The sequence below is a fragment of the Triplophysa rosa genome, linkage group LG12 (assembly GCF_024868665.1).
Source record: "Triplophysa rosa linkage group LG12, Trosa_1v2, whole genome shotgun sequence".
Classification (NCBI taxonomy): domain Eukaryota; kingdom Metazoa; phylum Chordata; class Actinopteri; order Cypriniformes; family Nemacheilidae; genus Triplophysa; species Triplophysa rosa.
Window position 1 is genome coordinate 14,485,240 of NC_079901.1, and position 15,064 is coordinate 14,500,303.

Below are 15,064 nucleotides of genomic sequence, written 5' to 3' on the forward strand. Positions count from 1 at the left end.
TTTTCATTTGGATAACTTTAAAGGCGATTTTTACAGGGTCACTAATGGCACTTAGTTTTTATTATTATATAATGTTCTGTAATTTTTTTGTATTTACATGATTACAGTATCAGTTATCCACAGATCTACGCTTTAGACCCGTATTATTTGACCTGTATTAGCTTGAATTGGCCTTTGGCACGCTAAGATAGCCCTGGGGACCTTGAGATCAATACTGACAAAGTTAACTGCTTGATAAATGTGCTGACTGCTTCATTCTATTTATCCACAAATAATGACTTTTCATGCTCTACACCCTTTTATTAGGTGACCTGAGGATACATTTCTCTTTCTTTCTTTCTTTCTTTCTTTCTTTCTTTCTTTCTTTCTTTCTTTCTTTCTTTCTTTCTTTCTTTCTTTCTTTCTTTCTTTCAATTCATACATTTTTCTAGTATCTTCCATAATTTTGCAAAAGGCTGTGAGACTGCTACATTACACAATGACATCATTCACTTCCCCAACAGCCAATCTGCTAATGAAGCTCCAAACACAAAAACTCTGGACTTGAGCCACACCAGCTTTTCCTACAGCAGCAATTCATGAACACAAGCATTCTCTCTTTTACACACACGCACACACACAGTCTTTTAGCAACCCCTCCATTTTAAAACGACATTTTTTATTAATAGTATTTCTGCAGAAGCTTTGAGACTGAAAAGATTTTTGAAAGATTCATCTGGGAGGCTGGCCAATGACCAAGGAGAGGGAAAATGGAATGCAGTGATATTTCATATCATGCCAGTGGTTTCATAGTTGCATTTTTATATTGTGAAGCCTTTATTTAGAATATGATATTCAGCATAGCCAAATTCTTATCCAGATTGTTATGTTCGGGAACATAGATATTAGTATAAATTTGATTGTGCTACATGCAAAAATAAATACATAAGATTGCTGCAGATTTGGATAGACATATGATAAAACTATGCTTATGACAGTCAGTAAATGTTAGTGTGAATAAATGAACGTTTTCTAATTCAGAAATTTTAAGTTCATTTTAAGTAAAATTATGCAAAATATGCGATTCCCTGCTGCGATGGAAATTTAGTAAGAAGAATGTAAATTCAAATCTTGAAACCACTGAAGCCTAATATGTCTATACAGCCTATTCTGTTTATGTCAGTACAAGTACAAGTGCTGCTAGGTTGCTCTGAAATGCTCTGGCATTACAATAAACCAGACACAGCACTACACAACACACAGTTTAACATTGATTGTGAATATAATAACGGTAAATTTAACCTATTGTAAAATGAGTATACATTTATATATTTCAGTGTAGAGAGACCAGCTGATCTAGACTGGGCGATTTCTGCTGAGCTTGTTTTCACTGATTTTCTCTGACTAAATGAAGTTCACTGTGAATGATGGCTTCAATAGAAGCATATATCTTCACTGTTATAAAGGATTTACTGTACACATTACTGTGTCATTACAAACATACAATTCAGTTTCATATTAACAGTTCAATTATAATTCCTTTCAAATGTATCCAGATATTAAACAACTGTTGCCAGGCAGATACTTGCTGCATAATATAAACTACAGTTCACTGTGCAATACAGTTTTCTCATTATCCAAGATAAATGATTTCGCCTCTCTGTTATCTCTGGTTAAGTGGCGGTTCACCCTAGTAAACAATGAGTCCAGCGATCTCAGTTAAATGATGAATGGATGTGTGCCGCTCTCTCCACTCTGTATAAAGATGTGCTCTGTTATATTAAAGGAAGTGTTGTTATTTGAAAGCGTCTTCATTTGGCTTTGGTGCCTTATTCTAGAAGCGCTATAAATGAAAGTGAGAACATAAATAATCCCATAATCATAAGTGACTATAACTCATAGTTGGCATTGCTTTGCTCATTCGGTTGAAAACAAGTGTGTGTGTTACAGGTTTTGAGTGAAGAGGGTGGTGCGTGTGTTTGCGCGTTTGCCTGTTTTAGCCTTGCTCCAGTAAGCAAGCATGCCATCATGGATTACGGAGCTTTAGTTTGGAACATGTTTGGAAGTGACAGGGGTTAGTGCTCACCCATAATCCCCTGGGCCTTCGTCTGACTACTGACAAGCAACTCCCCCTGAGCTATGGGAATATTACGGCCCACATTTTGCCACAAATCTCAACCCCAGTCTCTTTTGTCACGTCTTGACCACCTAGTGTTGTGTCTGACTGAGGGCTATTGTAATGCCAGAGCATTTCAGGGCATCCTAGCAGCACCTGTACCAGAGATGAACTTGACCATAGCCTGACATATAGTAAGGACGTTTGTAATGTACGATGTCTAGAATGTTTTTTCTAGACAAGGTTCAGCACTGGAAATCTCTGTTCTGTTTGTGATCTATTGCAACGCCCAATACTAATCAATTCACTAATTTCTCTCTTTCTATAAATAAAAGATTTACCTGACCCGCTTTTTCTTCTGTTTTCGGCCCCTTTGGCAGCCCTTTTTAGCTCTCATGTGTGAAGTCTTCGTCTTTTACAATACAGCTATCCAGCCGACTCTAAACGCCCACAGAATGTTCTGTTTGGCATCAGCCAAACGCATGCGCTCAAGGTCCACTGCCCTCCATCTGCTCGACAACCCAAATTAGAAGGATAAAAGTTTGTAAACTAAAAGATTTCCTAATTGTTATGCAGAGTACTTGAAGAGTGTTTTTTCCTATTTTTGTGAGTGCAGAATATAGAATCGGTCTCATGTTTTTCATACCTGTGTATGTGTGAGAGATAGACAGACACACTAACGGGTTGAAGTTTCTGACAGTGCACACAGCCATATGGTCACTCCACTCAGGCAATGAATGACTCTTCCTATGTCTGCTGCCCATTTCTAAAACCTTAAAAATGTTTCCAAGGGTAAACAAAGCAGCATGAGTCTCCTCTGCTTTCCTTTGACGCACGGAAACAGCATTAGAAAGTTCAAAAGGGTAATATCTCAGAAACGCCTCCTCTGTAACCGTATTCATGAATCAGATGTGATTTTTCAAAGCAGGTTTGACTGAATGTTGGATTTCGTGTTTGACCTTTATGACTTCCTTTTTATATTCCAGCTAATGACCTGAAACTCTTCATTTGGCCACATGTGTTGGCTGTCTGACCTCATTTAAAAGACTTTTAAAAATGGTTTCATGATTGAGATGTGAAATACGCCCCCTTATTGGTGGAAAGGATACAGTACAATGTGAGAAAAAGTCCACCTTTCTGTTTGATTTATTGTGAAAACTGTCCGTTTAGTCAAGCTTTAGTATATAACGTGTAAAGTACTGCAGTTTTTATATTAAAGGACTCATAAAATGAGCACTTTCAACAAGTTGGTATGATTTAGTAGGGTCTTCATTAATGTCTGGAACATATTTTGCTTAAAAACACTCAATGGTTGTGTAAACAAAACCCTTTTTGCCTCGTCAAAAACAGCTATGCTCACAGCAACCCGTTTTGGTGCATGTCTCTTTAAATGATAATGAGTTACAGCGCAGCGCACCCCACCCTGCTTCCGTCCCGTGTCAACACAACACACATGTAGTACTGCCATGGCAATGGTTTAGCTAAATTATGTTTCCTGAACTCCTCTGCGGTTAGTTTCGTTTTAAACATCTCAAATCATTCGTCCGGAGACAAAAAAATCCGTCACAGCAAACAGCGCTCACCTTGTGCGTGTATGCTTGCCTAAAATCCACAGAATGCGCACCTGCAGATCTCAGTGGAATTACGTGGATTTTAGCGCTTTGCGTTAACTAGCATAACTAGTATGCTGTGACAGAATTTTCAGCCCAAGGACGAATGATTTGAGACGTTTAAAATAAAACTAACCGCAGTGTTTGCCCCTGTTCATTAGCAAAACAAATAGCTTGCTGCAGCTGAACATATTAACGCACATAATGTATTAACATACATACAGCTAAACTACAAGTGCCCATTTGCCAAATAACATAAATAGCCTATAGAGTAAGTTTAACACTGGCTTTGAATGTTCTATTTAGCCCGTGACTGACTTAGTTCCCTTCGCTATCATATGCTAACGTTATCCTCCTATATATACGGTACATGTACGTCAATTCAGGCTGTTGATCAATATTACTTACATCGTCAGTTTTGTCTCGTTCAGTCGGTCTCGATCCCTCTTGAGGAACAACTTTGAAGCTAATCCTGCTTGTACTGTCCCAGGTTGATAAAGCACTCCGGCTTGAAGTGATTCGCGCAAACAAGCAGGTTTTTACTTATGGTTTCTGAGAGATTTCCACTAAAAATAAAATAAATCCACTCCGGTCTCGTCCGAGGTTGGGACTCTGTGCAGCGACTACATTGCATGTTGTCCACGAACTTTAGCCATGGCGTCACGTACACCTCTGTCGCTTGTGAACACAACAATGGCGGCAGCGCCGTGGGTGGAATTGTGTAGATTAAGGGGCGGTAATATTATAATAAGAGCCTGCGTCTACGTCGCATCAGGAGCGAAATCTGAACGGCTCGATTTCTCACATGCTTGCAGAGAAAGGCTTACCAAAACATCTGGGATCTTGTTTTTCACGTTTCTGGGTTGATAGATGCACCGGGGACCCGATTATAGCACTTAAACACAGAAAAAATTTGACTTTCATACAATGTGTCCTTTAAAGTGAGAGATAGAGAGAAGAATTGTGGTGATATTGTTTTTTCTTTGAGGGAAAATGAATTATAAATGCAAATGAATGTGATAACAGAGGTGGGCTGAGAGAGAAAAACTGACTTGTGCAGGTTTATAGAATCTCATTTCTTCTCCCGAGTCATTTTTTCCTATTACAGAGAAGTGTATTAACCTGCAGAGGAACAGTTTGGGTTAGTAAGCTTGTAACTGCGGCTTAGACCCAGCCCGTAAATGTTGGTTAAATTAACCATGAAGTACACACTCCAGATGCTTCTGTGATTCTTGATGTTACACATTGAGGTATTCGTGTAATGTCATGTTCCTCTTCATAGTTGTGATTTGTGTGAATCTCAAATAAAAATCTGCAATATTGTTTATGTATTTTTCTGTTTGTCTTTCAGAGAGATGCCAAAGGCCAGTATTTGTTCGATCTCATTTGCCATCATCTAAACCTGCTGGAGAAGGACTATTTTGGCATTAGATATGTGGATCCAGATAAGCAACGGGTGAGTGTCCCATCATGTGCCTGACGTCAGTCCAAGGTCATTGGTGATCAAGAGCACCAATTCATTCATCTCCTTTTTTATGAGAAAGATCTCACATCTGATAGGATACTCAAAGTGGCTCTCAATTCTCAAAGTAAGTTCAGAATTCACATGTGTTGTATGTGGGTTGTATTTGTATTAAATTTTCAGTGGGCAGACTGAATGCAGGGGTCATTCTAATAATCACAGAGAGAGACAGAGGCTACGAGTGATGGCATAAACCTTCTGGATAGACAGCTCTGGAAATCATAAATCATGAGTAAATTATGTATGGCCAGAGATGTTTGCCCTTGCCTGTGATTTTCGGAAACCCAGGGAGCCAGTACCATGGAAATAGTTACAATGGCACTATAATATGACAACATCATAGATGAGGAAATTATCAGTATGGTTAAACATTGCGAATTCACAAATTGTTCCCTATTTTGTCTAGTGGGATACCTTGTTGTGTTACTTGTGTTTTGCTAGCAGCTTACAAAATAGGTCAGTGGGTTTATTTAAATAAATTGTTTACTCAAAATATACATGTTTTTATTAAATTTACGTTTATCATTTAATTAATTAACATGAACAATTTTAAACAATTTTGGTAACACCTTAAAATAAGGTTGTATTTGTTTACAAATATTTTCATGTTAGCATTAGCTAACAATGAACAATAGAGCATTTATTAATACATTTTTATAATCAAACATTGTAACTGTTAACATTAGTTAAAGCACCATGAACTAACATGAATAAATGTATTAACATCAACAAAGATTAATAAATGCTGAAAAACTATATAGTTCATGTTAGCTAATGCATTTACTATATTGTAAAGGGTTACCACAATTATAAAACAAATATTTTCTTTGTATCTCTGTACAGAAATAAAAAATACAGTTTCTCTCATTAATTGTAGAGCTGTACCAGTTAAATGCTAAAATGACAGAACAGAGACTTTCACGCACACATGAGTTTTGTCATGTCTGTCTTGCACTGACCCCCTTTGGGAGCCTCTCGCATTGAATGACATAAATAATAATGAGGGCATCTAAAGATGCGAGTCTGCTGTCAACGACACACTGGGACAAACAAGCATCAACTGAGTACCCACAATTCCCTTCAGATTATTCTTAGTTGGCAAAATATGCCACAGATTAGCTGACTCTCCGGAATACGATAGTGAGGATGGAGAAATATTGGCAAAAAGCTTACAGCTCAACACAATCTGAAACCAAATCCAGTTAAAGAGTTGGATGCTATTCCTAGACATCACATACTTCTTTCACAACGATTTATCTGGGCTGATTTGTCTTATCTGTGACCACACACAATAGCTGCGATAGAATCTCACTGTGGTGCTGAAGATGCTAATGTTTAGCTCGGAGGGAAAAGAGATAAAATGATTAATATATCCACCCTTCCCCCATCTCACACTGATATTGAAGTCTCTGTATCTACCCACACTGGCCACCTGCTTCTGTTTAATTATGTGTTAGATGAAAAATACATAAGTGTGTATAGCTACATGTGCTTGGTCAATATGAACAGGCTTGCGTGATGTGTGGTCTTAGCTCTAAAACTCTCCCCTTTCTTGTTTTAGCACTGGCTGGAGTTCACCAAATCTATTTCGAAGCAGATGAAATGTAAGTATCACTCAAATGCTATTTGTAGTGTGCTAGTGCCATATTGAAGCAATTAAAGACATCATCAATGAGAACTGCAAATAAAGAATACATCTAAACTACCGTTCAAAAGTTTAGGATCACTTGACTGAAATGTATTTTCAATTATTAAAAATCATTTGATCTGAAGGCGTTTGCTTATACATTTGAAATGATTTTTGTAGACAAAAATATAACTGTGAAAACAATAACTTCTTTCATTAGAATTTTTTTTTAAATGGATGATTTGGACTAAATAATGAGGAAAAGGCAGCCCATGTTTAAAAAGCATCTCAGGGTGAGACCTGAAGAAACGGGCTGAAAAAAGGCCAGTGCTGCAAATTCAAGGCAAATGGTGGATACTTAGAAGACTCTACAATATAACAAAGCTTTACTTTTGACAACATAATTCTCTCATTTTTGATCACATTTATTAATCTACAATCTAGAAAAAATATCGGAAGGAATATAAGTGATCCTAAACTTTTGAACGGTAGTGTCCATCTAAAATAGTGACTGTTCATTTTTAAACCAGTCAAGCTACTGTTTATCTGACATGTAACTTCTTCATTGTCTCGTCACAGCACAACCTCCATTTACATTGTGTCTACGGGTGAAGTTTTATCCACCAGACCCTGCTGCTCTTAAAGAGGAGATCACCAGGTACAGTATGAGAGCCATGAAGAGATTCTGGATTTTGCATTCAGCACTTTAGTTACATTTTGATAAAGCAGTGCTGGCTCAGTTTTTGGCTTGTATAGAGAAACATTTCATATAAAAATGTCAATTCTGTCATTATTTCCTCACCCACATGTCATTCCAAACCCATGTCTAATCATAACTCGTCTTTCACACGTTATTCACACTTCTTTACAGAACTCTTTCAAATGACAGATCATAACCACAACTGGCAAGGTCAAAATGGGACATATGACCATTTGCCCTCTGTTAGGCTTGACATCTGTGGTCACTTTGAAATGTCCATGTATGACAAAGACAAAGCATAAAGATTTATACTTTTTATAGTTCTTGTACAATTCTGTGGTGCTAATTATTGTGGTAATATTTATTTTCATAGCATCAATGTTTTAGTGTATATTTAGCTCAAGTAAATTTTGAGCTTATATCATTTATTACGATATATCGGTATATTGCAAATAAAGAGAAACGTACAAATTTTCACATATTTTAAAACTTATTTTCCAATTGTCACTGTCAGAATTTTTTTTGAAATTTCTGTAGCACAGGGAAGGTTGGGTGAAGCGATGATGGGTGACTATGTTTGGAACTGGGTTTGTGAGGACAGTATTAGTCATAAATGGCAAAAACTATCAAATGTTCACTTCTGAAGTTTTGGACGACTCATTTTTAGTAACAGTTGTGTTAAACTGTTGTTTTGAGCTCAGCGTTATGCCAGTACCTTGTCATTTCTGCCTACGAGTAATAATACCGAATAAATGTGTAAAATGTGTGAAAATATATTTTTTGTTTTTTTGTAAGTACCGTCAATGTAAAACAAAACAATGTGTTTTTCGTATTCAGCATGTTAAACTTCATAAAGAAACATTAAAAATTAAAGCGAAACACAACAAAACATTTGTTTCATTCTGTTAGCTAGCCTATTTAAAATATGTCTTACAGTGTTAGATGGAACAGATCATTTTTATTTGAAACGTGACTTAAATCTCTTGCATTTGAAATGTTATAAAGTATCAACAGGCAGCACTTGAGAAACAGCCGACTTTGCATTTGCTGCTTGTGCTTTGAGAAACTGCACTGCTTACGTAATAGTTGGTGAGATATGGCATAAATAAACCAGAGTTCATCATTATTGTAAAGTCTTAGAATGCACTGATCGAGAAAAGAACGTCTTCTCCAAGGCGGTAAAACATTGACTAGACTGTGTCTTCATAATTAAACAAACTGAGTGCTCTAACAGTAGTATGCAGTACTTAAAGTAGTGTTTGTTTGATTTTCCAGCGCTTAGATGTTACATGCGAGTCCTGCTAAGTAACTTCTCGAGATTACTCACCAAAATAGAAATGATCTTAAAACATTTTAAATATATTCAAGTGCCTCATCCACTCACCCCTGTTCACTTGCAGTAAGACTGAAAAAAATTCAAAGTTTTTTTTTTCTGTGCTGCTGTGTTATGGGAAGATATATGGTCAGTGACTGCTAACAGATTTTTTTAAATGGCACATGATTAGCCTCTAGCTAGCAAACTCTTGGCTGGCAATATAGTGCTTTTTCTGCCTCTTTCATCCCCTCATGCGTGCCGCAATGGGGTCACCTAGAAACTCAGATCTGAAAACAGATGGTAAATGCTCTTCTGATACAGTCAGCCTCTGATATCCTTATGAGGAGCCGCTTTAATGACGATGTGTGTGTGGTGTTTGAACATGATGTAAGAGCCACGGTGCAGGTTACAGGTATAGATTGATGTGGAGTAATGGAGTGTTTACTGTACTGAGAAATGAAACGCTTGCGGGGAACAAAGTAATAAATAACAGTGAGAGGAGAGGAGAGGAGAGAAGAGAAAAAAGGGTTATGAGGAGAGGAGGTGAGAAGAAGCAGAGAGGAAAATATATAAGATTATACAGCAGAAGAGGAAAGGAGAATATATAAGGTTATAGGGGAAGGTAGAATAAGAGAAGAGGCTGAAGAAGAATGAATCGAGTGCGAACACAGTGTTGAGGATAGGAAATGAGTAGAGAGGGGCAGGTAGTGGAGAGAATGTGCACAAGAGACTAATGAGGGATTTATAGGTAGGTGGTAAGTAGAGGAATTATTAGAAAGAATAGAACATCATTTAGCGGACGTGAAAAAAATAGTGTGTTCACTGTCAGTGAAAGTGCTACTGTCACTTTTTGTATTGCTTTAAGATTTTCTTATTTTATATTTTAAGAAGAACTATAATATTGGGCACAGCTACAATTCATAATAAGAATACAAATGAGAAACGTCGAAAATCTGTGTCCCCCACACTTCGCAAATTTGAAATCACTGACCTTACCAAAAATGTTTCTTCTCTATAGCATTTTGACATTTTCCTTCCTAAACTATTTAACATCACATACTGTATGTGTGTATTATTAATATATTTTCGATTCACAGAACGTTTGTTTAGCTCCTACATTTGGTCGGCCCCCTCACCAAAAGCAGATTTTACTTATGACATGTATAACGTGGTTCTACACAAGTCAGTTTAGAGATATAGATGGAAACCGATATGTAGGGCAGAAATTGACTGGTGGCTATAAAACTTGCCATTTCGGTGCTGTCGCCCTGAGAATTCATGGAACATAATTGCGTTTTTAGCTCTTATGGCCTCTTAAGTGAAAAGCTATTAGCTCTAGCTGGGCTGGCCTACTTTGAGAAGTTAAAGACAAGCATGTCGCTCTTTACTCCTGAGACATCTGTTGCGCTGAAGGTGAGAGGAACCAACCACCAGATGTGACACGTTGCTCAGGGACCAGACTGATTTATTAATAACCAAAATTTGAGAGTGCATATGGTGTAGATCTTTCGTCTTTTAAAACGCATTGAAAAATTCATGATTATGTCAATATGTCAGTTATATCAGATTTGTATTACTCAGAAAGGATGGGATGTTAAATCACTATTAACTAAATCTTTGGTGGAGGATAATGAAAGAAATTAGTTTTTCTCTCTTTTTTTTGTTTCGCTTCATGCTCTCACCCCATATCCTGGTCGCAGGTATCTCGTCTTCCTGCAGATCAAGAGAGATCTGTACCACGGTCGTCTCCTCTGTAAAACATCCGATGCAGCCATGTTGGCGGCGCACATCTTACAAGGTAAGAAGAGAGGCCAGGTGGATTATGGATCTTCACACACTACTGTGTGTCTATCAAAGTTAATTTGAACACAAATGTTTCTTTGTGACATTATACAGTACAATTAGATGGCTTCCAGCATAAGCAGTGTATCGCTACCTCGTATATCACATTTTTACTGCTCTGAATCAATTGAAAACCATTTTAAGCTATTGAAATCTTTTTTTTAAAAGCTCGACATTTGACACACATTCATATATTTTTTATAGTCCCAAATTACTTTTAAACCCAGAAATACATTTGTCTCACATGAATAAACATGAGAAGTTATTGTGTTACTCACAAGGCAGCGTCCAGGGATTTCTCTGGCATTTGCTTTTATTTAGTAGTTGCAAAGAGGTTTGAAGTTCAGTCAAACGAGAAGTGAAAATGGAGATAAGACAGGTTGATCAGGGGCATGTTTTGGAGGACGCTGTTGAATTAAAGATGCTCCGTTCCAGCCATCGAGTGCACAGTGCTACACAAGGGGAAAAACAGAAGCAAATGACAAAATAAAAACCGCTTTTATTTGTTTAAGTCACACTTCATGTCTTACCTGTAAAGATCTATGTATTCATAGAGGTAAAATGTTCTCATGACCAAAAACCCCTTCAAAGATTGATATTTACGTCTGCTGTGCTGCTGTTATTGGAGACTATTAGCGGTTGCATGATGAAAGATTGATTTTTGTGACTTCTTTGTAGCTGAGATTGGAGACTATGACCCAGGAAAGCACCCAGAAGGTTACAGCTCCAAGTTCCAGTTCTTCCCAAAGCACTCCGAGAAGCTGGAAAGAAGAATTGCTGAGATTCACAAGACCGAGTTGATGTATGTGGACCCCCTTTCTTTATGTGTGTCTCGGGAATGATGGATGTAGTGTTAAGAATTCCCTTTTCTCTCTCTCTCTCTCTCTCTCTCTCATTCATTTTTTATTTTTAAAACTCTCCTTATACATTTGTGTGGTTGACTGCTGACATGTGATGTGGGGGTTCTAACGTCTTATTGAATCTGTTTTTATCTAAACTAAAACCATCAACCACCATTAACCATCAACTATGGCACAAAGCCACAAGGTCAGCGGTGAGCCAGGTCTTCACCCTCCATCCCTACAGGAGCGTGTCCAATTAGTGCCCTTACAATCGGGCTTAGTGATGGATTTAGTGAAATATCTGTTAAAGGGTTAGATGTACACATTGGAAGGTTGACCATCCTTGATAATCAACAAAACCAGAGAATGACAGCTGCCGCCCTCTGGTGGTTTGTCTTTGTATGACAAGATCATTTCCACCAGGTTGTTATGGAAAGTATCTGTGGAATGTAGAGAGAGGCTGCCAGCTTAGATCTTTCAGAATGATCCGGTAAAAGAATCCTGTAATCTGAGAGTCATCACTTTCTCTCTGTGCTTTTCTGCTCTGATTTTTGTTTGAAATACAAGACGGGCGGTCTTGTTACATTAAGGTTCTGAATGTTGAATGGTTAGCATTGAATAAAACATGAATGTGGGGAATGTGATGATACTTCTGGTCAGTTGTTTTTTTTATTATTGTTAGTGACCACTAACCTATGCGATCCAAATGTAAAGTGTTAAAAATACATTTCTACCAAACAGTTCTGTTTTATTACATTTAAAATGCACATTCATTTTCTGGGCATATTATTTCTTGAATACGTTTTATACTTTACTCGATACATGTTTAGTACAGAACCACTAAGAATGCATATTCATATAAATCGTTATTTAGGGATGTGTTGATAAAAATGACTTATAAATATCCATTATAAAAATAATTGATTGGATAAGGTCTTTGTTTTTTTGACTGTCTTGATATGTTATTTTTTGATCTGTAATCATTCCATCAATGTTTTGCAGAGGTCAGACTCCAGAGACGTCTGAACTGAAGTTCCTGCAGAAAGCGCAAATGCTTGAAACGTATGGTGTGGATCCTCATCCATGCAAGGTTAGTTACTGTCAATTTAAAGCATATAAATTATAAAAATAACCCTGACCAAAAAATGAAAGCTGTACATCTGTGATCAATACACAATCGTGTATGACATGGTGCCTCCATCATTGTTTTTCACAGGATGTGTCTGGGAACCCGGCTTTTCTTGCCTTTACACCTTTTGGCTTTGTCGTGCTTCAGGGAAACAAGAGAGTCCATTTCTTGAAATGGTGAGTGACTAATACTCGCCTCTTTCCCCTATTGAACTTCTGTTGACGTCTTAGGGGTCGAGTAAACACAGACGTGTATGCAAGCATATGTCGGGAAGCTAAAAAAAGCCTAGAGACGGCTCTTGAGTATACAAGTCACTGCTGGTTTTATTATAATGTATTATATGTTCCCGGCCAAAAGGGCCTGACCATCTGCCGCTGTTAGAGCAGACAGGTGTCCAATTATCCTTCAGCAGCTCTCCATCCAGAGGGCATGCTTAGAGTCATCTGGACACAACAAGTCTGTGAGGACTGTCTACAGCTTAAAATATAGACAATTGTGCTGTCCATACTTTAGTTGCGGGGTTGTCAATTGCCAGAATATGTTAAGTGGGTTGTTTTTGAGAAATCTGTGTTGTTATGTGAATGCTTGAACAGGAATGAGGTGACCAAACTGAAGTTTGAAGCCAAGACATTCCATATATATGCAAATCAGAAAGAGGTGAGCTTAATATAACAGACCCACAATGTGACACAATGTATTTAACTTCAAGTCTTTTAAAACCCTTCAATGACAAAGGGCACTTTTAATGACTCCCGTTATGAATTTCTTTGCACAGGATAGAAAGATCATTTTGACATACTTCGCGCCAACCCCAGAGGCCTGCAAGCATCTTTGGAAATGCGGCGTTGAAAATCAAGCCTTTTACAAGTGAGTATTTATACACTCGCCCTTTTTTCGCGTTAGGACATCCTGACTTTAGAAGCATATTTTTTGCTTGGACAACTAAGATGCTTCTGAAAGGTCAACTGCACAATTTGTCTCCCTTATGGCTCTTCCAAATTGCTAACACTGTCCCACTTCCTTTCCCCAGAGCATGATATTTAAGACTGATGGCTTGTTCTTATGGCCGTGTAACTAATAACACCACACATTTGCAAATGTAGCCTAGACACCTAGTGCATTTGTAACGCCGGGCCTTGGTCTAGATCAGGGGTTCTCAAAGTTTACATTCAAGGGTCCAAATCTGAATTATCATCAACGTCAAAAGGTCCGGAATAATATTTATTACGAAACTCGTTTTGATCCGGACCGGAGTCCTGACTTTGAGAAGGGCTGGTCTAGATACTGTTTCGACCTCACGGAGGGTCATCTAATGGAGAAGTCGTGCGTCACCGATGACCTTTACGGCATGAGCAATGACATAAGTGAGGCTGGACACTCCAGAGGGATGTCAAAGCCTGTTTTTGGTCACGGCCGATTGGGTGCGTCCTTGCCCGCTCGATGGGGTGTTTAAAGAAACCTGGTGCCCAGTGCAGGCCTGCTTTCTGAAAGGAGAGCCAGGCTTCACTGCACAGCCAGTGTAAGTTTTGTCTTTTGTGATGAATGATTTTGGCTGATCGAGGTGACGTCTTTGGAAACCTCTGTACAGTGTGGGAAAGCTGAATTGATGTGAAGAGGATGGTGTAATCACTGATTTGGCAGCGCCTTTAAGACCGAATCTACATTGTATTTTGATTCTGATTTCATTTCCCTGTGGGAGAGAAATATGGAGCTGTAGTTAAAGGCCTCCAGAAAGTGGAGTTTGTGGCAGGTGAAGGGAGATGATAATTGAAAAGTGGGTTTTATGTTTCACATAAAGGCTGTGTTTGGGAAAGGACATTCCACACCTGATGATGAAAAGCCTGAATAAAATGATCCCCAGAGACCGTCTGAGACAAAACGCTTGAGGTCTGCTTGTGGTTTTAGACATGAGGAGGGTACAAAAAAGAACAGAATACAAGCTTTAGAAAGAAAACTTTAGCATAACTGCATGTCATTATGGCTAGGTAGTATGAACAACTAAGTTTATGCATCATCAATTTTGACATACAATATAACATGATTTACTGTATATCAAAGCTAAACTACCGGTCAAATGTTTTTGAACACTTCAGTGAAATGTTTCTCATTATCTTAAAACAAGTTTGATCTGAAGGTGTATGCTTAAATTTATGAAATTGGTTTCATATACAAATGTAATTTTGCGAGCATAAATGTTTTTTCAATACAAATCTAACATTTGATTTAATAACAAATGTTTTTGAAATGGATGACATTGACTGGATAATGAAGAAAGAACAACCAGTAAGAGCTCAGAATAGATGGAAACTCCTTTGAAGGGATAGTCCCCCCAAAAATGAAAATTCTGTCATGAATTACTCACCCTCAAGTTGTACCCAACCT

The 15,064-nt window shown here is 37.9% G+C and overlaps 1 protein-coding gene across 3 annotated transcripts in view; it reads left to right on the top strand.

The window, feature by feature from the left end:
* Window positions 1-15,064, top strand: part of LOC130562791 (FERM domain-containing protein 5) — an 86,664-nt gene that overhangs the window by 58,539 nt on the left and 13,061 nt on the right. The window contains exons 1-10 of one of the 3 annotated variants that reach the window (XM_057348046.1): window positions 5,071-5,161; window positions 5,634-5,683; window positions 6,789-6,831; window positions 7,434-7,512; window positions 10,570-10,667; window positions 11,390-11,513; window positions 12,556-12,643; window positions 12,770-12,858; window positions 13,276-13,339; window positions 13,458-13,549. In XM_057348046.1, coding sequence (XP_057204029.1) covers window positions 6,825-6,831; window positions 7,434-7,512; window positions 10,570-10,667; window positions 11,390-11,513; window positions 12,556-12,643; window positions 12,770-12,858; window positions 13,276-13,339; window positions 13,458-13,549 — 641 coding nt within the window. In that variant the 5' untranslated portion in view covers window positions 5,071-5,161; window positions 5,634-5,683; window positions 6,789-6,824. Of the gene's footprint in view, window positions 1-5,056; window positions 5,162-5,193; window positions 5,295-5,633; window positions 5,684-6,788; window positions 6,832-7,433; window positions 7,513-10,569; window positions 10,668-11,389; window positions 11,514-12,555; window positions 12,644-12,769; window positions 12,859-13,275; window positions 13,340-13,457; window positions 13,550-15,064 lie in introns of those variants that run through there. The other 2 variants (XM_057348043.1, XM_057348045.1) reach the window with 2 other exon arrangements.